This window comes from Drosophila tropicalis, unplaced genomic scaffold (genome assembly GCF_018151085.1).
Source record: "Drosophila tropicalis isolate 14030-0801.00 unplaced genomic scaffold, ASM1815108v1 contig_845, whole genome shotgun sequence".
Taxonomy (NCBI): domain Eukaryota; kingdom Metazoa; phylum Arthropoda; class Insecta; order Diptera; family Drosophilidae; genus Drosophila; species Drosophila tropicalis.
Window position 1 is genome coordinate 11,884,381 of NW_027173338.1, and position 26,199 is coordinate 11,910,579.

The window sequence follows — 26,199 nt, forward strand, 5'->3', positions numbered from 1 at the left end:
GCTTACATCTAAATTACTTTTGTCTTTTAAATTACTCTTGAATTTTTTGTTAAGGGGGTTAGCCCATGACGGAGGGAGGCAGAAGTAATTAAAAAATCTGCTCACTTGGCTGTGACAATTTTGAACTTTGCTCATCTCTAATAGCCACACAACTGTCAAAACGTAAATTTCACATAACATAAAAATTCAAGTTTATTCGCATCGGACTCCTCTCCTTTTTTTCCAATAGCCATCCCAGCCATCCACCCAGTAATCAACATTTTGGGTAAGTAAACTTAATGATGTTTCTATTTATTATCATTCTTGCAGCACTTCGCCTAGATCCCCACAAATCCTGTCGATTTGTGAGTAGTTTGTTTGTTCCAACGATAAAATGGAATTAGATAGGGCCATAGTTTCCCGCATGGAGCGCGCCTTTAACCAGATGCGTCCATTCACGCCCACAGCAATCTCGTAGGGTAATTGCCGGGTAAGTGCGGTCAAAGCAGGGCAATTCTCACGTAAGAGCACGCGGCCCAGATTCAAACTGCATTTGAAGAAGAAACCATCGCTGAGGACGCCCAGTTTGCCACGTTTTCCATTCGAATTCACACACACCAGTTCGGGTTCAATGTCGGCACTGGCATTCAGGACGCGGGCATAGATTAAATCGCCGGGATTCAGGTCTGGTCGATTCTTTTTCGTGGCCGCCTCAAAGGCCAGATATGAAATGGATGCCGTATCGGCAGAACCAATATCAACACGATAAAGATCGCCTGCCTTGGCCTTCACCAAGCCCAACACAAGGTCTCCGCGTGCCGGCACATAACGTCGCTGGTAGTTGTCCACCCAAAATGTGTTTGGATCCTTGTGCCGCAGTGGTCCCGCTTTGCTTGCAACCACTGTGTCGTTCAATCTTCTCAGGCCGGGTCCCAATATCACTCGTTTACTCTTGGCCAAGTCTTCTATACTAGTTACCCGTTCGCCTGGCATCACAATGGTTGTGTTTGAAATTGAATTGGCCATGGTTTCGGATTCAAGAGTCAATTTTTATTTTTTAAAAAACAAAACAAAACCGGCCGCGTGTGGTGTTGTTGCCAGTGTGGCCAGGTTTTTACAAAGTGTGGCCAAATTGAAATTTGGTTCGCGGGGTGGCCGTAAAGTAATTCATTAATTGTCTATTCAATTCGTTAAATACAAAAATTACAAAATTAGCTTACATTTGTAAATTAATTCGAGACATTAAGATTTTAAATACTAACAACAACAACTTAGTACTCGATCTTCTAAGTTAAACCTTTGTATATAATAAAATTAGAATTTCTTAATTCTTAGAGTCAACTAATATTCTGAATATGAAACTTAACAAAGAATATATTTTTCGTAATAGTAATTGCTATCACATTTCGCATTCGTTCTCAAATAAATTTGTCAGTTTTATTTGCATTCGAATATTTATCTCTTTAGACAATGTCACCTTAGAAACATTTTAATTAAACAAATTTTCCTAATATCAACAATCTTTTAGATATATACATACATACATACATATTATTCCACAATTGGATGTCCAAAAATTATATGAACTGTGAGAACTGCATTTTGTGCTAAAAAATTTGCTATTATTATCTTTGATATGCATATGTATGTTAAAAATTGGAAATCTCATAATGCATTCTAAATTTACAAACTCTCAAAATAGCTAATACCAAAGAGGTTAATAACCTTTGACATTTTTGAAGCAGTTCTTTAGACTATCTATGTTTAAGCTCACTTGTATCTTTCTCATATTATGAAATAATAAACATTGGGCTCTTCCCCATAACAATCTCTTGCAGTCTGTCCTTGTGCGAAGGTCAATTTCCCTCCAATCACGCAACGTCCACCCCCACATCAGAACCGGCACCTGGAGAGTCACAAAACAGCCCCATAGAGAGAGAGCATGGTTAGCATTCTCGTTACTCGCAGTTGTTTGCCATGGCGTCTCTGCCCCAACGTTCTGGCAACGGTTCCAACAACGTCAGTGCAAAAAAACACTTTGGCTTTCAATAGCAAATCAGCAGCCAGACTAGCCGGAAGCTTGAACGAGTCTCTCCCATTTGGATTTCAATTTTTTAAATACAAAAGTTTCTGGTAAGTATATGTGTGTGTGTGTGTGTGAGTGTATAGGAAAATTATTTAATAATTTTTCCACTTAAAAGTGTGTGAAATCTAAACTATCAATTTGTTAAACAACAATATGAGACATCGTACGATTGCGTTTTATTTTGGCTTGTGCAAAATTGCGGTTATCTAACTAAAATTTCTCCACTCGTTTCGGGGATAATGTTTAATTGATTTAAATGATTAAAATATATGGCGATAAGGACAACAAAAATGTGCAATTTATATATAAAACATAATTTTCTTGGCATTTTGCGGCTTTTTTTTTATGTACATACATACATTTACTTATATTTTTTATTTCTTCACACACATTGTACATATGTGTAACCTCTAAAAGCCGCGTAGAGGTCAAAGCGGTGAGAGACTTGGCTCTAGCTCTCTCTGTCTTTCTCTTGCATACATACATTCTCTCACTGTCTCTCTTGTAGCTGGGGTGGATGATGAAAAATTTATATGCAGTTGGGAAAAGTGCCGCTAACTTTTCAACTGCTTTATAAGCAAAAAAAAAAAAATGTTTTTAAATGACAAATATGTACATACAAATATATGTATGCTTTTCTATTGAGAAAAATACAATTTGCCTTAATTTCGGTACTTGCAATAATCCAGTATTAGCTGGAATCACGCCTATTCCAGAGCCTAGACCTACCCCAATGGGGAGGATGAGAAATCTTCTGCCTTAATCAATTTGATCAGCTTATGTTAATAAATTAAGTGGGAGAAAAAAATATATTTTAAAGATTATTTACCTACTTTTAGAAAAGTCGGGAAGAAATTTTTGCGGTCAAAGTCGACAAAATGTTTTAAATTCTTATCTGGCAAGCTTGGTTTTATTTTGTTTCTACTTATCTTTGGTCAGTGGGCAAGAGACCAGTAAATAAAAAATTCTATGCAAAATAAGTTGTTTTCATCATTTGGTATATTTTCCTCTACTTTTTTACAGTTCAGAAGACAATATGACCATCAAAGCGATCAAAGCCCGTCAAATCTACGACTCTCGTGGCAACCCCACTGTTGAGGTCGATCTGACCACCGATTTGGGTCTGTTCCGTGCTGCAGTCCCCTCTGGTGCCTCCACTGGTGTGCATGAAGCTTTGGAGCTCCGTGACAACGATAAGGCCAACTATCATGGCAAGTCGGTGCTGAAGGCTGTTGCCCATGTCAACGATACTCTGGGCCCCGAGGTGATCAAGGCCAACTTGGATGTCGTTGATCAGGCTGCTATTGATAATTTCATGATCAAATTGGATGGCACTGAGAACAAGAGCAAGTTCGGTGCCAATGCCATTTTGGGCGTGTCCCTGGCTGTGGCCAAGGCTGGTGCTGCCAAGAAGAATGTTCCTTTGTACAAACACATTGCTGATTTGGCTGGCAACAAGGAAATCATTCTGCCAGTGCCCGCTTTCAATGTGATCAACGGTGGCAGCCATGCTGGCAACAAATTGGCCATGCAGGAGTTCATGATTCTGCCAACTGGAGCCACTTCCTTCACTGAGGCCATGAAAATGGGCTCTGAGGTGTACCACCATCTGAAGAATGTGATCAAGGCCAAGTTCGGTCTGGATGCCACCGCTGTGGGTGATGAGGGTGGCTTTGCCCCTAACATTCAATCCAACAAGGAGGCTCTGGTTCTGATCACCGATGCCATTGCCAAGGCTGGATACACTGGCAAGGTATGCTAATTGGCACTTATTTAATTTTCAATTTGAATAAATCGAATCTATATTTTGTTTAGATTGAGATCGGTATGGATGTTGCTGCCTCTGAGTTCTTCCGTGATGGCCAATACGATCTGGACTTCAAGAACCCACAGAGCGACAAGTCGCAATGGTTGTCGCCCGAGAAATTGGCCAATCTCTACCAGGAGTTCATCAAGGAATTCCCCATTGTTTCCATTGAGGATCCCTTCGACCAGGATCATTGGGATGCCTGGACTAACTTGACCTCCAACACCAAAATCCAAATCGTTGGTGATGATTTGACTGTGACAAATCCCAAGCGTATTGCCACCGCTGTGGAGAAGGGAGCCTGCAACTGCCTGCTGTTGAAGGTCAATCAAATTGGTACCGTCACTGAATCCATTGCCGCTCATTTGCTGGCCAAGAAGAACGGCTGGGGCACCATGGTCTCTCACCGTTCCGGTGAAACTGAGGATTCATTCATTGGTGATCTGGTTGTCGGTCTGTCCACTGGTCAAATCAAGACTGGTGCTCCATGCCGCTCTGAGCGTCTGGCCAAATACAACCAGATCTTGCGCATTGAAGAGGAAATCGGCGCAGGCGTCAAATTCGCTGGCAAGAGCTTCAGGAAGCCCCAGTAAGCAGTCTGCTGCTACTTCAAAATTCCAAAAACAATACACCAAGGCACCAGAAAAACAAGCAGCACAAATGAGATCGGTGTCCCCATAACTTGGTGTTCACGTGTTCGTTAATATATTTTCATTCTCTTTTTGGAAATTAGTGAAACAAATCCAAAATGGTTACCGAAGCCACATAATCTGTCTCTACTTGCTTCGTTATTTAGACATTATTCTTAATGTTATCATTATTTATATTAAAAACAAAACAAAAAAACAACAAACAAACCCCTTATGTAAAATGCTTGAACGAATATCATGTCTTTAGTCGGCCCTCTCCTCCAACAAAAATATACATTCAAGTCCCATCAGAAACTACAAGGAAATCGAAATCTATTATTGTTGAAACATAGAGTTTAAGCCAATCACCCAACGTTCTTTGTTCAAAGTCGATAAAAAGGCGATCGCATGGACGAATTTGCTCTATTAGAAAACATACAATAATACTCAAGGACATCCAAAAGGGAGTTATCAATTATGGAACGCATAAATATTTTATTCAAAATGTTAGTTGATGTGAAATAAATTACACAAATACAAATAAATGGTTGATCATATCGGCAGAGTACTTTTTACCAGGGTAAAATTGGGCTTATAATCCTCCTAGAATCAAAATGAAGAGTTTTCTTGAATAAAAAGATAAATGGAAGTTCTATCCCTAAAAGCGAGCAATACTAATTTCGTTTCGTTAACTGATTGCACTGCTTGCACTGCTGCTTTGTCGGTTTAATTCTATTATTTTTTTGACTTAATGGCGTATGGAAAACGTCTGCACATTTTGGCATAAACAAGGTGGAAGAGTCTTAAAAAGTGTCACCTGATGTGTGTAGTAGACTGTTGATTTAATTCTAGTTAAAATTTAAAAATATTCATTGTCAGGATCAATGCTTTTATCCTAAAATCCAAATCTACTGGTCGATGGATGTTCTACCCACACCAATGCTTCAACAGTCAATCAAAGACTATTATTTTCTTTAATCTGCATTTAACCACCGTGCAGAGCAATCGGAACCATCCGAAATGTGTGTAATTAGCACAAAATCCTACTATGGGTCAGTTATCACATACATAGTACTACTCTCCCCTCGTCAGCATTATTATTATTTGGAAAGAAATATTATGATCATGGTAATGTAATGTTGGTAGAAATATTATGATCATGGTAGTGTTGGTCTCTTAACTGATGAAATGAAGTTTAGAATTCTTTGCTTGCAGATAATGTCAGAAGAAAACGAACGATAGCTTGTCTTGCAAATGCATTTATAATGCCAAAAAATATGTGCTAAGGGCTTCTTGAAATTGCTTAGCGTTTTAACCAGGTATCAAAACTTTAAGCCAGACCATGAGCAGGAAGCGCTGAAGGCCCAGCGTCAGTGCCAATAATATATGTAGGTATGTCCACCATAAACTTTGTTTATCAATGATTGACAAATGTTTTTAGGTCTTCAGTCATAATTTTAAAATTTCTACTCAAAATCTATAAACAGATTTATTGTTTTATAACGTTTCACTAGCTACATTTTAAAATACTTATATATTTTTTTTTTGAAATATTCAACAATATTAAAATCAAGTTACTTAAGACTAACAGCCGATCCATTCGGCAATGAGGTGGTGATGATAATAATTAGATAGAAAGAAACATATTTCATTCATAATAATTTAGCACAATGGGAAAAGCTATAACTTATCGGAGATGTTGATTCATGATGCAAACAGTAACTAAAAGTAAACGGGTTTAACTCTTAATTGGCTAAGGCACCGAATTGGTTGCAATTGCGATTGGCCATGTGGTCGGCCCCTTCATCACAATATCCTCCAGGGCATGCTTAATCTTAATGAAGCGACGCTTAAACTCCAGGCCACAGCCCTTTGATAGGCGAAAATCGACAAGAATTTTGCCATCCATCTCAATGATGTGAGCCTTGAAGACCAGACGCAGCTTACGCCTATCAATTGTCGATACAGTAACCACGCCCTCTTCGCTAACCTTGCAGGTATAGCCCCCCAGACGTTCTATGTTGCCCACTAGACGCTTGATCGTATCATCCCAACGTGTTGTCACAAAGAATCTGGTCATGCGACGAACCAAACGTTGGAAATAATTCTGCGAGGCACTCTGCGTCTGATTCATCTGAGTGGCCAACAGCAAATTGTCTAACATTGCAGGCTGTGAGAAGCAATTGCCGTAAATGAGACGGGCCTCATTCTGGACCAGAGCCTGACGATCGCCACTCTTTCGCTTGCCAGCAAAATCGTCATCATCGCTGCGCATAGTCGGCATGGGCTGGGAACAATAATTACGGGATATGGAATCATCCAGATTGTTGCTCAAATGGGCGCTGGATTGCAAACGCGGACGTTTAGCATTGGGCGAGCATATCTCCAAAGCAGCTGCCGAGTCCACCAAGTCAAAGGAGCGATCTAAAAGACACAGTAATTAAACATTTTAGGACTATTTCATTAAAAAAACGTGTAATTAGAATTAGCAAAAAATTGAATCAAATCAAAATCAATACGAAACAGAAAACAACTCAAGCAAAATGCAAAAACCATTTGGTTTTTGGTAATAAAGCTCTATGGACTATGCTCATATACCATACAGCTAAAATCACCAAAGACCAAATAATATGCGAAAATCAAAATCAATCAAAACTCATATAACGATAAAGCGCAAAAGCGAAAACGTAAAACGAAACATACATAAATAAAACAAAATATATTAGTTTAAATTTGCCACTATTTAGAATAAACACTTGCGTTGATTAAGTCAGCCACAGCCCATGCTTTGGTAATCTAGCTTTATGAAGTAGTCAAATCTATCATACAGCTAAAGCGCCAAAGCATAGGCAAGACCATTATCCATTATTATAATAAATTGTCACTAAAAATCACAATCACACACACACTCTTTATGTTGACATTCCGCAGACACAACAGTCGAGGTACAGAGCGTCTCTCAAGTCTATATATATTCTTTGAGAGTCACTAAGTACCTGAGCTGTTAAGGCAGAGATAATTCGTATCACTTCGTAAAGTCACTTTTTTCGTCACCTTATGGATAAGTATTTGATGCTCACCGTGCTCGGCAAACTGCATATTACACCATTTGTGATCGAGGATCTTCTCCAGGCTCAAACGACTGCCTGGAGTGCTGGCCAAGACTTTCCGCAACAAAGAAATGGCCAATGTGTCCAGTTTGCTCCATGGCGTCTGTGTTTGCCAACGATCATTATCCTTCCATGTCATGAACTCTGTGCACGTGGATGAAGGCTGATCCCAGGGCAACTCTGTAATGCGATGCAAAATAGAAAAAGGTTTAGTTTTTTTTTTATTTCCAAATTCGTGAAATTAACAATAAAAATGTTGAAAGTGGAGTGAGTAGCATAAAAAGCAAAGATTATACCTAATTACTGTAGTCTTGGTCATAATTTTAATTTTAAAATATTCATGACTTTCTATTCAAATGCGATATTATAATGTGAAGTCACGTCTAAAGATATAAATAACTCTTATCGGCTTAGTCGTTTTGTTTTTAACCATTGAAACCAAAAATTATAATCACCATTCAATAAGAATCAATTCGTTTTGGCATTAAATTTTAAACTGTAACTTGCTAGTTGCAAAAACTGTTTAAATCGGAGCTAAAATTAAATTTTACATAACAATATTTGAAAGTAATCCGTTTGAGAATGAAAATATACAGTATAATTTCATTTTACCAACCAATATATAGAATTAGTTTTTCATTTTTTAACAATTCGTGACTAGTACTATGCCTTATGCTTAATAATGCGTTTCATGTTTGGATTTTGTGTAATAATATTTGCATGTATTTTAAATTTGTTTACACAATCAAAAATTTACATCAACTGTTGAAACGTGCTATACAAAATGCATTCACTTTTTTATTTTTATATACATTTGTTTGTGTATACTGATTGAAACCGTGCAGTGAATAATAAAGAAAGTGTTGTTTAGTTCTTTTCTCTACTCTTGCACAAATGATTTATTAGAATATATACATGGTTCACAGAAGATCATATATAGATTCTTAATCTCATATAAGTGGATTATTTTCTGAAAATGTATTATTTATTTAGACTTTAGTGTATTTAAATCATTTATACAAATGTAGCTGACAAAGTGAGAAAGAATTCAGCACTAGATTAGTATAAAAGTCAAATGTTCAGCCCGTTTTTAGTCATAATGATTTGAAAAAAAGACCAAGAAGTTGTCCAATTCAATATCAAAATATCTATGTTTCTATTGTAATTTTGTTTCCGTTTGTATACCGAGTTATATTTATATATTTTATACATATTTATAACGATTTTTTGGAAAGTGTATCAAAACTTCGATTTACCGAAGTCGGTTGCGTTTGGCGTATTATTCTTTACATTTCCGATGTATGTAAATATATAATACCTTAATATTATGTACAGTTATTATTTTGTTGCATTTTTTTTGTGGTTTTTTGTTTTTGGGGTGCGTTGGCAAGCAATTTAAGCTGGAGCTTTGGTATAAAAGCTTTAGATGATATACAATGTGCAAAAAACAATCTACAGCTAGAATACCAAAGAAACAGCAAAAAATGATGATGGAGGGAGAGGAGAAGATGGAGGAGAGGGCGGGAAGAAAAAGTGAAAAAAATATATATTTTAAAAAAGTTGATTTAGTAGAATTAAAAACAAGAAAAAAAATATACGAAATACACACACACACAAACACATATAAAACTTGAGAGAGCCAGAATGAGAGATGGAGACGTTGATTGAATGTACCGTTAGATGAAAACCGAGGAAAAGCGAACGAGCAAGTGCAAGAGGAGGGCGGTGGTAGAGTGACGCAGCAAACGACTTTAATTTTCATGTGCACGAAATTAATAATATGTACATATAAAAAAAAAACAAGTTTTTATATAATGATGTTTTATATACACAATTATGAAACACATACAAAATTAGAGTGAGAGAGTGAATAAAGAGTTTGTGGACTATTAGAAGACTACTTACCACCCGCCAGCATAGTGACCAAGATAACGCCACAAGACCAAATATCCGCCGGCTGGGCGTGATACGGTTTTAATAGCACCTCGGGAGCCACATAAGGTAAAGTGCCACATCGTTTGTCCAGCAGTCGCTCCTTGCCCTTACATCTATTGATGATGAAATGAAAGTGACAAATGACCAACGCCGACGTGAAGAGTGACGACAGCATGACGACGACGACGACGACGCATATAAAGAGAACAAAACGAGATGGAGAGAGACAACAAAAAGAGTTTTAGTATAAATCAGAATTAAATGCATGACAGAGAAATGACTGTATATGTAAGTGAAGTTACAGCTAATTACATTAAAGAGTACGGCCACCCTCCCCCCCTTGAATTGAATGTCATGAAAGGAATTAAGAAAAATGTGATTCGAGATGGCTTATGCTACAGATTTATTACACTTTGCATTAGGCATTAGTTTTAAGTGCATTCAAAATCTTGACTCCGAGGTTAAAAAATCGGATTTGGCTGGTTTCGGCGCAAAAATTTAGCAATCTTCATAACAATTGAAAACATGTAGTACATATACAACATATGAGTAAGGGTAACCAGATTTATCAAAATTCTTTATGTTAAACTTTTGAAAAATTGTTTTTCGACTATAATTGGCATAAAATAGTTGAAAAACGAAAGCATTCGGCTTATCCTAATAAAAGAATAATAAAAGTATTCTAAAAAATTCCACATCTTTACTTAAATAATGAGAACATACGAAAACAAACCCAAGGACTTTTCTATTTTATTGTATAAAGAGTTTTTTTTTCCTTTAAAGAGCACCAGACAAAGTTTATAACAAAACTAAAGTTTAATACACACAAAAAAAAAAAAAAAAAGATTTTAAAGGAAACCAAAAACCACCACTCTAGAGTTTAACAGAAAAAAAAATCCTTTTGCTTTTGCATCCACCTAATTATCTATGTATTTGTGTTAACCCTGCAGCACTTTTTGAGTTTTTCATCGAAAACTTTCCCATTGTGAATGCTAAATGCAATTTTTAGTTTTCAGTTTTTTCACTCGCTTCAGTTTGTTTTCCATTTTGGTTTTGGTGGGTAAAATAATTGTGTACCTAATACCTAAACATGGTGGCCATGCCGAAATCCGAGATTTTCACATTATCATGCTCATCAAGTAGAAGATTCTCCGGTTTCAAATCACGGTGTGCAATGCCACGTTGATGTAGATAGCTCAGTCCAGATAATAATTGGGTGAAATAGCGTTGTGCCTCATGCTGTGGCATGCCAATATCAGGCTCTGCAACGAGAAGAGAATCAGTTGTCATTAAATTTTAAGCACAGAGTTAAAGGTTTTTGCACAATTAAAAACATTTGTTGTTGCAAGGAAATTCTCACGTTTTCGGGGAAAATTGAAATAAAATTGTTCACAATATTTATTACAGATGCCCACGCTCTTTGTGCGGCATCACTGTCTACCTATGTAGACCACCACACACTAGCACATATTTGTGTATCCTTATGTGGCAACCAGAACCTATCTACCTACGTACCCAACTGACCACCGCCACGCACAAGAGGCACGCAAAAACTGAAAACTAATGGAAAATGTGTGCACTAGTGCAGGAGAATATCACTGAGAAAGCGAGAAAAAAGGGAACTATGGCAGGTGGAAAAGCAAATGTAATGCCACTGTATCATATTTGTGTGTCTGTGTTTGGTCCTTGCATGTGTGTGTGTGTGTGCGAAGGATTTATGGTCTACCTGTAGAAAACGAACATCATGGATATAACACGCAGGCAGGGAAAGAGAGCAAGAGAGAGAAACAAACACACAAAATGCAATCAACAGTTTTATAAAAATTTAATCAAAGCCAGCAACTAACACAAAGTAAAATGTGTTAGTGTGTGTGTGTGTGTGGGTTGACCTGACCTGTTGGTTGGTTGTACTAAGGGTTAAAATGTCTTCCATCATTATATTTTGCTGGCCAAATAGAAACAAAAGCACAGCAAACAAAGTATTTAAAAGTCTAGTCTCAAGGAGAACAACAAGAACAGGAGGAACAATGAAAATATAACCGAAATAACTCTTGGAAACGAATACGATATACCTTCTAAAAGAAGACGGAAAAGTCCTAATCGATTCTCCCAAAGGACTTCTAGAAATGAATATAAATTTACTTTCTAAATAAAATTCAATGTGTTTGAAATATATTTTACAGAATTAGAGGAAATTGCCATGTTCTACCTATTTACCTGTGTTTATTCTCATACAAGAGAAAACATTTGAAGACTTTGTCGTTGACCTGGAATATAAAATACACACAGCAAGGTCGGCTTGTTGGTCGTTTGGTTGCAAATGTTTTCTTTTACCTTGCACTTACTCAGAAATACACAAGTAGTCTGGTCTACCTCAAGAATATATTCAAGTTGTTGTTGGTTGTTTTCCACCGAACTATGATGAAAGGAAAAATCATTCTTTTTAGTTAAGGCCACTCTTTTTCACAATGATGACCTCAGTCGGAAGTGCATTTGCCATTTTGAATTGGCATAATCAAAGGACAGCAGCATGCTCGGCTCAGGATTGAGTTAGACATTCTGGTATATTGTTTTGCTTTCTCCTTTCACTTGATTGACTGTCAAAGGCATTAATGTCAACTGCAGCAGAGCAGCAGCAACGTAAAGCCATGTTTCGCTTTGCATTAGATATTGATTTCCCTGGCCAATGTCTTTGACTTTGTGTATCCCACGAGCGGGCTGGGATTCTGAATGGGGTCCAAATTGTGTGTTTCAAAATGGAAATTGATAAATTTATCAAATTTACCTAAGAGTTACTTTATTGCATCAACAAGATGCGCAACATTTCCGATAAAAACAGAAACAATATTGAATTTAGTTGAACCAATTTGTGGATACATTCAAGGAAAGAGAAGCCTTGCATCATGAAAACAGAAAAATCTGGGAAGGTTTTTCATTTAAGTATTAAGTAAAGGTATACAGATCAGGACTAATAAACTAATTCACGATTCTACTAAGCATTCACCTGATTATTTATATATTTTATAAATGCAAGGAAAAAACTTGATATATGTTTGTATATTTGGGATTTCTAATATGAAATATTGTTCGACTACCTAATGAAGTTATATACATACATATGTATGTACATACATACAAAACATATAAAAGCATGACTAAATTTCCTGAACCATTTCATTTTTATAGTTTATGTAGTCAATTTCATAAATTTAATGGATTTTTTTTTGTCCTAGCTGCTGCTGTGTCATTCGCCAAATTGCACAACATAAATTTTGATAAGACATTATTTTGTTTTCCCCAAGATGCACGTTGAGTTGATTTTAATGTTGTTTTATTGCTTGTTGCCTTTGAAGATGCTGCTGCCGTTGCTGGAGCTGAAGCATCTTTGCTTTTTGCTAGATTCTTGTCACTCTGTTTGTAGTTACAAAGTTATATCTTTTGCCATAAAGTTGAAAGCCAGGCAGACATCAGGTGAGCCAACAAGCAACCCCATGTATATCTTGCACCACCGCCACAAACCATCAGCATCATCTTTGCAGCAGTCATTGTCAGTCATTCAGTCAGTATTTTCAGTTTTTCTCTTTGTGTATCTTTATTTTTTTGCCACATTGTTTGCCATTCATTTATTATGTTGCACAATTTGCACAACTCTTTTTGCTGAATATAAAATTAAATGGAATTCCATATAACTATCCAAATATTTGTGTGTGTGTGTGTGTGCGTGTGTGTCTGCATCTGAATAAATAAGAATATTGACTGACTTTAAGCCAAGTGGCAAGCTGAAATTGCATATGCAGCTGCTACCGATGATGCCAAGGCGGCAGGCTGCAGCCTTGTGGCATAGATGAAAGCAATAAAATTGCATGTCAGTAACATTTTAGCATAATTAATTGCATTTCAGTTGCAAGAGACGAAGAAAATTACTTGAAAATTTCATTTTGTAATTGGTCACAGACACACATACACATATGTACTGATATATATAATTAATACTCCCCGAGTAGAGGCACAGATTGAATGAATGACCAAAGCATACACAAAGGGATACGAAAAGCAGTAGTAGCAGGAGTCAATATCTCGCTATAAGCTTAATGAAATGAAATGCATTTACGCCGAATACATACATACATAGCGAGACAATTAAACACATACAACACAAAGCAAATGTGCTCGTTATGTGTGCGCGTGTGTGGGTGTTTGTGTGTATCACCATTATGTTTCATTTGCATATTGAACCTATTTATGGCAGCATCCCATTCATTGTACATATTCAGGATTGCATCGCCCTGTGAACTTCACAACCCAACTCAACCTAACCCCCTTTTCCAAGCAGCTTAGCGAGATTTTTTTGTTGCATACCCAACAGGCGCCAGGCATTTAGAGATGGCATCGTGATCCAATTGACACACTACTTAAAAATCATTTAAATTTACACATTAAATTGAATTTAAGTACGTATATTTACATATTCAATGACCAATCAAAGAGTAAATTGTTAACTTGAAAATCAATCTATATATATACATACTTATATATTCCAAACAAATGTGTATTTATTAGCTTTCAGTTTTGTAACAAAAAAGAGAAAATGAATGCAATGAATCGAATTCCCAGTTGGAAATTGCCAAAAAAGGCAATTTTATAATCAACCAGAATGCTTATCAAAAAAACATGTTTACATCAAATCAATAACTTAAACTTTTTAAAAATTTTGTTAAGTTTTATATAAAAGTTTGGCTTTGTTTAAGAAACGTGAAACCTATTTCTAAAATTAAAAAACTACTCCTCTCTAATTGTCATTAAAAATGGCTTAGCACGTAGACTAAACATGGCTGCCACCACACTGACTGATTATTACACTTTGGCTTTGAAGCCAAGTAACCATCTATCTATCTATATATCCTATCCAATGTCAATGGAGAAAGGGAAGGGAGAGGGGTAAGGACATCGAATAAAGCCAAATGCAATCAATGCAGTTCCTTTGCCGCATCATCCGGTCCTTTTCTATCCAACACCATTTATGACAGCAAGTCATTTCCATTAGGTTCGGTTATGTTGGTTGGTTACTGACTTGCTGACCGCTGACCTTTTGGCCAGAGCTGTTAATATTTATGAAAATGCCACGAACTTTGCACCTACAGCCAGGGCAAGCCTGAACGAGGTCCTCCGCCACATTTCCCATTTGCCAAATTGTCATTTCGACTCGTTGCAGCCAGTAATCAAGATCTGTATCTTGTCATTTTGATTTGTTGCCAGGTTCCTGCAGAATGTTCCCTTTCATTTTATTTTTCTTTCTTTGGAATGTTTCACCCAACTCGCACAACCCACGACAAAAATTGCCAGTTTTTGTGTGACTCCTCGTCTAGTGGCATGTCCTGTGTCCTGAGTTGTCTGTCGTCTGTTGGCGATACTCGTCGTCCACATATTGGCAGCATATTTGCGTCTGGGCGACGTCTATATGGCCGGGAATGTGGGGCGTGCTGTAACGTGTTTGCGCGTCCTTCCTCTGCTGCTGTAGACAGACAACCATCTCTGGCTGTCATTTTTGGTTTCATTGGCTTGTGTAGGGCGGGAGTGGGCGGAGGGAACGTGTTGGGGCACAGTCATGACACATCAAAATGATAGCACACAAAAACGACCCATAATGAGCCTGAAAGTTTTCTAGTTACGTGCATGACCGGGTTTTAAAAGAAAATCATTTTATATTATTGGATTTCCTCAAGTACAAAACGTTTGAGAAGTCGATTGAAGCTGATTCGGGGGAGAAACGTCCCCAAAAGTGGTTTAAACTATTTGACAGTGAACAGAAACTAGAGCAACTCAAAATGGCTTCTAACTTGACGCTTCGATAGAGACATATAGAACCTCCCAATGAAAAGTCGGCAATTTTACAACTACCTTAATTATTGCACTTACCAATTCGATCGAACAGTTCTCCACCAGCAGCATATTCCAAAAATATATACTCCACATGTCCCTGAGAACGTTTGCCAAAGAAACGCAGAATATGAGTATCCTGTAGCATTTTCTGTATGCAAACTTCTTTGCGCACCGAGATCACAGCATCGGGATGTTTCTTAAGATCAACCATTTTCATGGCCACAGCCTCGCCAGTTTGGCGATTGATGAGCAACTTAACTCTGCAAAGTACAACATTTTTGACAATTGAATAAAGCGGAACGGGCGTGTGGTGGGTTTATGGAGAATTATTATTTAAATGCGATAAAGTGCAACACTGCGCAAAGTCTGTGTATCGACTGGTTCGGTATCCCGTCGGTGCGTCTGTCTGCAGTTGCTGCAGTTGGCTCCCAGAGATGATGGCTCCCTCCATTTTGTGATAAGTGAGTAGCCGCCATGGACCATGCGCACAAACCACCAAACAGAACACAATGGAGTTTTAGGGAGTGATTGTAGGTTGTAGGAGTTTTGGGACAATGTCTTCGTAGTGAGTGTGTACCGCAAAAGGATATCTTTTTTACGTTTCAGAATCTTACAGTATAGCCGGGTTAGTGACTTAACAGAGAGGACTCAACAAACCAAGGATGCAACGGTTTTTTTTTTTTTTTTTGGGTTAAACTTACTCGCCATAGGCACCTTCGCCTAGAGTCTGCGCCAGTGTCCAGCCCTCGACAAACTCACGGGTAGCAGCGCCATTGCCTCCTGCCCCTCCTCCAGATCCAGCAACAGCACCAGCACCCGTTGTTGCCGTCGTAATGGATGCCGCCATGTCGTCGTCCGTCCTGGTGGGCTCTGTTATTTTTCTGTTTTATTTATTCTTTGAATTCTTCTCTAGTATATAATTGTTGTCTGCCTCTGTGGCTGTTTTCTGCTGCTGCTTTAATATCCTGTTGCCCGTATCCTGCGTCGTTCTTCCTTTGCCGCCATGTGCCGCGCGTCGTAGGTTTCGTCATCTGCTGTTGCCTGATGAAGCTTCGACAGCAACCTCGTGCATAGCTAGCTATCTGTCAAAGTAAAGCGAAAAACAAAGATGGCCATTAGTCACACACACACACACACTCACATAAACGGGGGAGAAAGAAAACTTTTCTAATTTGTGCGATGCCACAATGTGTTTCACAATTCCACAACGTTTCGCTGTCATTCACATTTACGCCAAAAATTCACACACAACCAGAGAGCAAGACAGAAAGACCAAACAGAGAGAGAGAGAGAGAGTATCACACACATGGGGATGCTGCGAAAATATTGTCAACTACTACACACACAAAAACTATTCTGTTTTTCTTTTCCTCTTTCCCTTGCAGACTTTATTATTTCATCCTTTGCCATGGTCATGGTTCGATTCGCTCTTTCTTTCACATACACGCATGCGCCCCTTTGATATTCGCAGCGGAAAGCTTTGAACGCCGCTTAGGGCAGAAAACAATGGTTCCCGCTAGACAAAAAATATTTATTACTGCTAAGACACATTTAAGTTATTCATTAGTTTCGAAATAACCAATGTTTATATGTATGTCACGGTAAACCATGGAGTTTATGCTGCTGGGGTAAGCACAATTTTTGTATGGTTGCAGACCACAGTGCCTCTTTATATGTGTTTATTGGTATGTATCTATGGATATTCTTTGCAGTCAGAGCGTGGGTGGGGGGGAGTACGAAGCTACACACACTTAGACATCCGTATTTACAGCATCAACAGTCATAGAACCTGACTCCTATGCCGCAGTCTCGAACCCGAGAGGGGGTTCTGTCCTGTACTCCATACCTCCTCTACAGTGCCTTCATTTTCACCATATTGCGTACATAAAACTTGTGCTGCAAAGTCCGTCCTTCTCTCTATTCCCCTTTGTTCCTTGTGCTGTCTCCCCCACTATATATGACGTCGTTCCTTCGCTCTCTCACTGTGAATCTCTTTGAGCTTGCGCTTGAGAATTTATGATGCTGTGAGGAAGCTGACGTTGATTTCTGTTTTTTTTTTTTTTTGTGTTTGCCGGTACACCAAAAAGCTCTCCCAATTCGTTGGAGAGTCTGGCTGGCTCTCTGCCGACGTTAACTGAGCTCTGCCGCTGTTGCTTTCTGGCTGGTTCAACAGGCCACTAACTATTAACATTTCTTTTCTACATTCAACAGAGTGGAATTTTTTTTCCTTTTATTCCTTCACACGCACAATCGATGTATGGGTGTTTGTTTGTTTATGTGTTCGTGTGTGTGTGTGTGTGTGTGTATTGTGCGTTGCCTTTTTTCACGTCTATTTTTAGATAAGGAGAAGAGAGTGCGTTCGGTGGATACGGTCCAGTTGGGAGTCGTTGTAGTTTGACACCTTATTGAAAACTTTTTAAATTAACTTTTGCATTTTAAATTTTTAAAATACCTTTACAAATTTATCATAAACGAGGCCCTTTTTTGGGGTGGGAAAAAGAACATGTGCTTCCTAATTGAAAAGGAATGCCAAAGTATTGGATGAGAGCACGTGGTGAAAGCCTACAGCTAACTAAACTAGTAAAGTGCAACCAGCTAAGCAAACCGAGAATGATGAGTGATGAAAAGTCCACTAAAACTTTTGGACAAGTAACAAAACTTTTTGCAAAAGAACAGAAAAAAGATCAGGAAAACGAAAAAGTTTAGGGGAAAGTTTTGGAAAAGATATCTCCAAGACAAACAGAGTTGAAAACTATGTTAAGAACGAATTTCTTACACTTAGAGATGGAAAAAGGATAAGGTTTAGAGGGAGAGCTGAAACTAGTTCATGAGTTGGTTTTTAAAAAGAAAAAGGTTAAATGAGAAAACTACAGCTGAACAAATTAGGAAAGGAATCCTTCTATCAAGTAAAAATAAATAAAAGAAAAATCTTTGAATTTTCTTCTTTTGAAAATTATTACCTGTCATGGGGTTAAACTTTATAAATGACCTAAAGCTAAAGGCTAGGTCTGGCATCAACCCTTTTTTGTTTGGTTGCTTATCTTAAACGACTTTGGCACAAGAAAAGTGTTTCAACAATTCCTTTTTCAATCTGATAATACAACACCATTCTCCATGAATTTTCTATGAATTTTGATGAAGTTTTTTGCTATGCTTTCCCTTCTTTTGCAACAAAGGCAATCGAGCAACTCCAAACCTGACCAACCAATAGTTACATCTGCTCCATGGGCTCTCACTTCCGATGCGAAGTGGAATCCTAAATAAACAAGCATCCAAGTAAAAATCAAATAAAATTAAAGAGTCAAACGAAGCAAACACACACTTTTGGGAGAAGGCAAAACAGAGACAGATAGAGAGACAGAGACAGATTGGAGTCCCTGGCTTTTGTGTTTCAACAAGCACACACACACACACACACATACTGAGACTCGGGCGCACAAGCACTGTCATGGATTAGTGGAATGGTAAAAAAAACCAAGTCAAGTCACAGGCCTGGACAGACAAAATGTTTGTTGCAAGCAGCAGCAAACCAAACCAAACAAAAAAAACCGAAAACTAGTCCCAACCCAAGGTAAAGTGGTTGCCAGTGGCAGAGTGAGCGGGCACAGGCTGGAAAAAAAGAAGAGGTGGAGCTACTAAAAATATATCTAAATGATACAAAATGCCGGGTCTTTGTTAGCTAATGCCAGTCTAGAAAGCCAAAATCCTCGTAATGATGATGGTTAACCGTATCATTAGCTTTGAATTTCAGTGGTCGTCGGAGTGGGCCTAAGCCCTGATTAACCACCCATGTCCATGCATACAAACGTGGCCGAGCAACATTTGTTACAAAAGCCTGACGAATGTTTTAAATAAAATGACTTCTCAATAAAATACCTCAAATAAGTTGAATAACTTTTTGTAGTCTACTTTTAGGATTACCGTTTTATAAACATTTTAAGATCCTGCAATATTAACAAGACTTTTGGTTGCACTCTTTAAAAATCTTTATGTACCCATAACAGTGACAAAATGGATCAAAAAACTACCTTCTACTTTCTGAAAACATCTTAAACTATTTGAAAATATGTCATTCCAAAGTAAAAGAGGTCAATGAACTGCGCTTCGTATAGTTTATAACACGAACTGCAGTGAGCTACATTATTTCAAATGTATTATATATTTTAAAACTCGTACATAACATTTCAAGCGTAAACAAATGATGTTTCATTTAAAAGAAAAAACATCTCAAGTTTCTCCAGCTGATCTATTTCAAAGCAGACACATTTATTTTCGACAGAATCTTCCATCATTTCTTCTAGCCGATTGGTTACATGCCATTTAGCTTTCGCCTTAGCCTTCGCGAAAAAAGACCGTAAAAAACTTGGCCCATAGCAACAGCGACAAAAAAGACTGACTAACTGAGAGATTGCGACCAAGACCAGGGTCGATGTGTGAGTGAGAAACGACGACTACTATGGCCTGCAAGGCGGACGATAAGGCTAAGCAAATACGAGTTTTGTAAAGTATTTCAATTTGAACGTTCGCTTTTTTTTCCATGAAGGAGCCTGCTGACGCTGCTGCTGTAGCCTCTGCAGCAATATAGGAAAGCCAGAAATGAAAAAAAGATATTGCATGGCTATAAAAAAAAGACACACACACACACACACACATACACAGTAAACGGAAGGACAGACGGACATAACAGGCTGTCAGACAAACAGACATACAAGTGGCCAGACCAGCGTTGCAAGTTTTTTTTCTTCTTTCCTCTTTTCCTTTATATATTATATAAATATATACATATATAAGAAGAGATATAAAATTTTTTTTTTTTTCGTACTTTTCGCGGGCGTTGCAACAAGCCGCACACACACACACATACACATATATACACTTTAAGACGCATATACGCAATTTTGCGATAAGTAAAAGTTAAATTTAATTAACAGTCATTACCGTACCAGAAAGTGTACAAGTCGAAGACGCGCGCGTTTCTTTCCTTCTTTCTTTCATAAGGTATTGCGGAGGGTCTCGGAGCTTTTCTTAATGGCGGCATTAACCGTATCAACCACCGACGGCGGCAGCGACAGCCGTAAGGACCGTCGTCGTCGTCGCAAGGTATCGTCAGTGTAGTAGTAAGTAGTTAATGAACATTGCGAAAAAGTCACCACTGAAAAATGTCTCGGAATCATCATCGCTTGTTATCGCCGTCGTCCTTCTCGCACACACAAAAGTATCCGGTATCCTGTAAGCCGCCTCTATGGATGTATCTGTATCTACACTGAGGTTTCCTCATCTTTTTTGCTTCCAACAAAGAGTTTAAAGCTTCTCGTTTGGCCATTTGATGCCCTCGGTTATACCGCTTGGGCTTCGGATTTTTAAACAAATAAAAAACACGATACTGCTTCACTATCATTTACTACCAGATACTACAACTTTCCGGCATGACTGACTATCGGTTGGTTTGTAGTAAAGTAAAGGTTTTCTCTTGTCCGATGTTATTTAACTAAGTTTTTCACTGGCCTATGGATAAGTCCGTTCGTCCTGTTTCAGCGTTGAAATGAAACTGTGTTCAGTCGCTAGTGGACTCGAAACTTCCAGAGAGGAAGAGAGAGAACTAGCCGCTCAGCCCGGGAGAGAGAGAGAGCTTACGCTTGCGCGCGCCAAAAAGGTGGATGGATGTGCAAGAGGAGAAACCATCCAACATGTTTTCCTCATGACGATGTCGCTTGGTGGTGGCTGGGACTACACCTCCTCTCTCCCTTTCTCACACACAAATACTCTCTTGCGAATCTTTCAAGTTTAACTTGCCTTTTGCTTCTTTCTTCTTCTCATCCTCTTCTTCAGGGAGCAACAGCGGCAGAGCGAGAGCGCTCAAGTTCGGCGTTGACAGCGCTGCCTCTGCTGGCCGCCAGCCGGCAGCCGGTGAGGGCTGTTGCTCCTTTTTCATTTATTTTCGTTTTTTCTTGTTGTATTTTCTTTGAATGTATTCAAGTATAAGCTCAACACATACATACATACACATATCAAGGCACACACGCACATATACACACACCTTTCGCTAACTTCGTCAACGTAGGCAAAAACTCTCCCCACACTCTGGCACTGAAGATGCTTTTAATGGAGTGGACCTTAATATGTAATAACATATTATAAGTTCGAAAATAACAACAAACGCAAACTTTACTAAATTAATAAACTTTTGTCTCTCTTTTGAGTTTAATTGCAAGGATAATTAATACACAATTGGTTCATATTTAGATTCGTCCAAAATAGGTCGTTAATTATTTTCTTAATTTAACGAATATCAAAGATTTAACCTACAACCTTTGGTAATTTAAATCAAAATATTAAGGATAGCTGTGTGACTTTTTTGACCGATGGTCTCTATGGCAACTAATTCTAAGGAGGTCCGTGTCGGCAAGTTCCCGAACTTAACCTGCCTTCGAAAATATAAAGCTTAACAAGTTTTATCCAAAAACTCTCAAAATAAGTGCATGAAACAAATGACATAACTAGATCGAAAAGTGATAGCATTTTAGAGTGAGCCCTAAATTAGGAAAATGACAATTTAACACAAAAAAAGTGATCGATAATTTAGAAGATTTGTCGATGGAGTTCTGAGTACTTCGAAATTAACTTTTTTTTTACCATTTTTGCTAATACCAGTTACGTATTTCCGGTAGTATTGAAAAAATCCTTTAAATTATCGATAACTTTTTTTGTGTTAAATTGTCATTTTCCCAATTTAAGGCTCACTCTAAATCGCTACGTATACGTATTTATTTTAATAGCTTGCGCCATTTGTCGAACTTCTTTATTTTTGATTTTTATGTTTCTCCTTTTGCCAACCGTCTCTCTCTACCGCTGCATCAACTCCTTCCTTCTTTCACTTTGCATCCTTCTGCTCTACCGACGAGTCGTTAGCTTCTCTGTGTTTTTGTTGGTTGGTCGTCGTCTAAGTTTTCAGTTGTCGTTTTACATACAAACAAAGAAATATACAAACGATTGAGGAGTTCTACATACAACGGTGGGTATAGGATGTGTCTACCCCCCTCTCTCAATGGTTGGTTGGTCTGACTGGATGGCTGCTGCTGCTTCTGCTGCCTACTACATAAATATTTATTTATGTATGTATCTGCGTAACGACAACTGTGGAAATATACACGATGCTGTTGGGGTACTTATGCATAAAACACACACAACGCCAGCAGCATCCTCCGTTCCACCAGCAACAACAATAACAACAAATTTTGCTTGGCAACACAAAACAAAGAGCGAGAAGGAGAGAGAAAATAAAAAAAAAAAAAAAAACAAAAAAGGAAACAAAAGACGCACGCGGTTGTCAAGGAAACCGAAAAACTTGCAGTTGCGACTGCCTCTGCTTGCCGTTGCTTTCACACTCTTCTCTTGGTTAAACAACGATGCGTATAGAAGAGATCCTAAAGAGACACGAGATAAATCGAGCTACGAGTGAATTTACATATATGAAAGAATATTCGTCACTCTGGCCAAACAGAAGATTATTAGGTTTAATTGATTGGCAATGGAAAACACACAATATCCAAACGAAGGAGGGAGAATATGCTTAGATAGACGAATTATATACAAACGCGAGGGAGGCCATTAAAGTTCAAAAGGATAAAATGTGCGAAATGTTAAAAACAATCCATTAAAATGTTGCCTGGTTTTTTTCAGACATTACCTAAATTATTATTGAGTACTTCTTAAATTTTTTCTACATGTTTTGAATCTTTTTTCATGTTTGAAGTCGCCAAATTCAAATCACACTGATCTTACTAGTTAGAAGCGTTGTTACAAATATGAGTATACATACATTATTAACAGATAAAAACAAAAATTGAATTTTCACATTCCATTACTATTAGTTTTTCATAGGTAAAAACATTTAAATAATCTTGAATCCAATCGTTAGTTCAATATAGGCATTGTAGAATATTTGATAACTTTTAAGGTACCACGTGCAAAAACATTGCTTTGTATTTATTTACCCAACTATAAAAGACAAATACTTTGAATTATTACCATGGAAAATTGATATATTGTGACATTTGCTACTTAAAGTTGACATTATTCATGGCTAGTTCAAGAATTGCATTAGTTTTTCTAACATTTGGTTTTTTTTCTTCTCTTTTGTGAAAATCTGCTGGAAACATTTAATCTTAAACTAAACTAAATTGGAAAAACAGAGTTATCGGCATTTTCATCAATATCTGCCACAAGACATTGCAGATCTAGTGAAACTAAGAAGAAACTGTATATACCGTAAAACTGTAAATTTATTTGAAATTTTTTTAGGAATTAAATAACATAACTGTGTACACAGTATTCAAAAACGGTAAATTGTTATGTTTGTTTATAGAGCTTAGACAAAGCTTTTATTTCATTATAAAGAGTTTTATAGATCTAGTTTGCTTCAAAGAATCTTCTTTGAAAGCGGTTGGAAGCAAACATAATACTGTTGTTTTGTTTCTCTTCTTAATTCTTTGCATTACGTTCAGATTTAACAAAGTTTTAAGTAGGAGTTAGTGCGTAGGTGATCAAGGCACAAATTCAAGTTTTACAATGTTAACAAAAAGTCTAATATATCTTGTTAAATATTGGATTTCGTTAGAAACAGATTCTAGATATTTTGAAGACTATTCTTCTATGGATCAGTCAATTCGGGGCCTTTTCTTTTTTGATTTTCTTACAAAGGAGCGACCATGATCAGGCTGTCGTTCTTTTAGTTCTAGTTCAGGGCCGGATGATACGGCATCCTTCAATAACTGATACGGCACTTCGTCAACGTCTTCTTGACTGCATTCAGACGTATCCAATTGGGATTTGGCAGAGTAATAAACGCTACTACTACTACTGTTGACAGTTTCACTGGGATTGCAACTGCTGTAACTAGTGGAATCGTAACCACTTGGGGTTCCCTCGGAAGCAGCAGGACGCGTCTTGCGGGGAACAAAGTAATTCGGATCGACAATTAGGGGAAACGTGCGCCTACCATTGCGCAACACATGAACCTTCTTATTCGCTTTAGGCATATCCTCTATTTTCGGTGGATTCAATGCGGTGACGGTTTCATCTGCCATGGACATCATACCAAAATGACGCATCATGGCAATGGCTTCACGTTCTATGTTGCTTGTGTCCTCCCAATCGGCCATGGTGGCATGTTCACCCAATGGTTTTGTCCCAGAAATTTGCTGAATACGCTCCATCATGGCCAGACTCGAACGAATCTCCCTTGATTTACTGGCAGATGTGCCATACTGACGCTCCAGTTCCTCATTGCGCTGCTGACGCTTGGCCAAGCATTCATATGTCGATTTTGGGCGCGGATCTGAAGCAGCGGCTGCCGACTCCTGCTCCCGTATTATCTCATAAGCACGTTGTCCATAAATAAAATTGAAATCCGGTTGCATATCAATGAAATCATCTTCAAATGTAGTGGATGGTGCCCAGGCCATTACTAACAGAATATAAATTACTTATAATTACAAAAGAAAAAAATAACAAAACAGAAACAAATTCTCGAATTTTGAAGCAATAATAAAGATATGACCCTGGCTTCTGTAACAAGACTTTGCAGAAGAGTTTAAAACCTATTACGGTCAACCCTAGGAACTAAGAGTACTGGGGCAGGCATTAAATAGGGAAAAGTAAACACGAAGATGCAGAGCCTGATACACATGTTTTCATTTGTTTCCGTTGAACCGTAATCCCTTTGCAAGTAATATATATGTACATATGTATGTATGTACATAACTAAATGAGTATTCGCGGTAAGTGAAACAGTGGCGTCGCTTTATTATTGCTCCATGGCCTTTGCATTCGAATTCAACATAACCTTAAAAAGCCGGTTTCAATGTAGAGGAGAATGCATTTGGAATTTAACTTACCAACTGTTTTTAATTTTTTTCCCTCTCAGATATATCACAGTACGTGCACTTTAGAATTATTCTTAATTTTACTTTGCTTAAAAAAAACAAGCTGTTCTAGTTCATTTTTGTTCGACGAAAAAAAAAAACAAAACGCGTTTTTGGCCAAATTTAGCACATTTCTAAATGTGCGCCAAAAAGAAACAAGTCAAACAAAAGACGCATACATATGCAAAATGTAAATTGTGGGCTCACCTCTGGGCCGGCTATGAATTCCTTGTTGTTCTTTTGTTAATTACAAATTGGACTCGTCTGCACACCGTAATTTTAACCACTCGCGCTCTTTACATGACTTTTTACAAACGGTTAAATTAATCAAACAGTTTAAAAATTTTTTGCAAATTACCACGATTTAAGCAATTGCGTTGCGCTAGTGTTGCAAAACTGTCGATGGTCCGCCTATCGAAGTGCTAAGGGGAGCACTGCGGCGATAAGTTATCGATTGTTCTGCCAAATACAACACAAAATGTATCGGTTAATCGACATTATCGGAGCAAAACCTATCGAAAATCTGTATTTTTTCTTTCTAGTATTTTTTGGTGTTGTATTTTTCCTCGCCTGCCAAGAGCGAAATTTAAAAAAATATAAAGGCAATTCTTAACTATTGTAAATATTACTGACCAACTTTCCACTTTTAGTCGTTCATTGCGGGTTTGGATTCAAGTAAGTTACAGTAAATTAAAAATAAAAACAAAAAATATTTTATTATGAATCTTGTTTAGAACACATAGCTTTTATCAATTGCATTCGGGTCATCCTTGTGGCACATAGCCATGAGTCTTTTATTTGAAACATTTTAAATATTTTACGATCCTCTTTAAACGGCTTATAATATATT

At 37.8% G+C, this 26,199-nt stretch overlaps 4 protein-coding genes across 6 annotated transcripts; 1 reads left to right on the top strand and 3 right to left on the bottom strand.

Moving 5' to 3' along the window:
- The first annotated feature begins 125 nt into the window (after positions 1 to 125).
- Positions 126 to 4,827, top strand: Eno (enolase). Its single transcript, XM_068295759.1, has 4 exons — positions 126 to 265; positions 1,818 to 2,112; positions 3,089 to 3,818; positions 3,881 to 4,827. Exons 2-4 carry the CDS (start codon positions 1,922 to 1,924, stop codon positions 4,463 to 4,465), a joined length of 1,506 nt encoding a protein of 501 aa, XP_068151860.1. The 5' UTR covers positions 126 to 265; positions 1,818 to 1,921; the 3' UTR covers positions 4,466 to 4,827.
- Positions 271 to 1,084, bottom strand: Rrp40 (exosome complex component Rrp40). Its single transcript, XM_068295761.1, has one exon. It carries the CDS (start codon positions 1,003 to 1,005, stop codon positions 298 to 300), a length of 708 nt encoding a protein of 235 aa, XP_068151862.1. The 5' UTR covers positions 1,006 to 1,084; the 3' UTR covers positions 271 to 297.
- Positions 4,828 to 5,956: 1,129 nt separating the features above from the next.
- On the bottom strand, positions 5,957 to 25,698 carry grp (serine/threonine-protein kinase grp). 2 transcript variants are annotated; one of them, XM_068295718.1, is made up of 7 exons: positions 25,557 to 25,698; positions 16,128 to 16,508; positions 15,463 to 15,686; positions 10,631 to 10,808; positions 9,517 to 9,659; positions 7,582 to 7,791; positions 5,957 to 6,925 (listed from the first exon to the last, which is right to left on the bottom strand). In XM_068295718.1, the coding sequence occupies exons 2-7, from the start codon at positions 16,271 to 16,273 to the stop codon at positions 6,255 to 6,257; spliced, it is 1,572 nt and encodes a 523-aa protein (XP_068151819.1). In that variant the 5' UTR covers positions 16,274 to 16,508; positions 25,557 to 25,698; the 3' UTR covers positions 5,957 to 6,254. The 2 variants fall into 2 exon arrangements, with proteins under 2 accessions (XP_068151819.1, XP_068151820.1); XM_068295719.1 differs by lacking the exon at positions 25,557 to 25,698 and adding an exon at positions 20,370 to 20,520.
- On the bottom strand, positions 23,773 to 25,691 carry squ (squash). Of its 2 annotated transcripts, none has more exons than XM_068295724.1 (2): positions 25,557 to 25,691; positions 23,773 to 24,892 (listed from the first exon to the last, which is right to left on the bottom strand). In XM_068295724.1, the coding sequence occupies exon 2, from the start codon at positions 24,888 to 24,890 to the stop codon at positions 24,084 to 24,086; it is 807 nt and encodes a 268-aa protein (XP_068151825.1). In that variant the 5' UTR covers positions 24,891 to 24,892; positions 25,557 to 25,691; the 3' UTR covers positions 23,773 to 24,083. The 2 variants fall into 2 exon arrangements, with proteins under 2 accessions (XP_068151825.1, XP_068151823.1); XM_068295722.1 differs by lacking the exon at positions 25,557 to 25,691 and adding an exon at positions 25,323 to 25,501.
- Positions 25,699 to 26,199: the final 501 nt, after the last annotated feature.

Coding starts and splice junctions, on each gene's coding strand:
- Rrp40 (XM_068295761.1), bottom strand. CDS start 1,005: ATGGCCAATTCAATTTCAAACACAACCATTGTGATGCCAGGCGAACGG.
- Eno (XM_068295759.1), top strand. CDS start 1,922: ATGGTTAGCATTCTCGTTACTCGCAGTTGTTTGCCATGGCGTCTCTGC. Junction 2,113..3,088: donor TTTAAATACAAAAGTTTCTG/GTAAGTATATGT, acceptor ACTTTTTTACAG/TTCAGAAGACAATATGACCA. Junction 3,819..3,880: donor AGGCTGGATACACTGGCAAG/GTATGCTAATTG, acceptor TATTTTGTTTAG/ATTGAGATCGGTATGGATGT.
- grp (XM_068295718.1), bottom strand. CDS start 16,273: ATGGCGGCATCCATTACGACGGCAACAACGGGTGCTGGTGCTGTTGCT. Junction 15,687..16,127: donor GGCGAAGGTGCCTATGGCGA/GTAAGTTTAACC, acceptor TGTACTTTGCAG/AGTTAAGTTGCTCATCAATC. Junction 7,792..9,516: donor GGTCACTATGCTGGCGGGTG/GTAAGTAGTCTT, acceptor ATCGCATTACAG/AGTTGCCCTGGGATCAGCCT.
- squ (XM_068295724.1), bottom strand. CDS start 24,890: ATGGCCTGGGCACCATCCACTACATTTGAAGATGATTTCATTGATATG.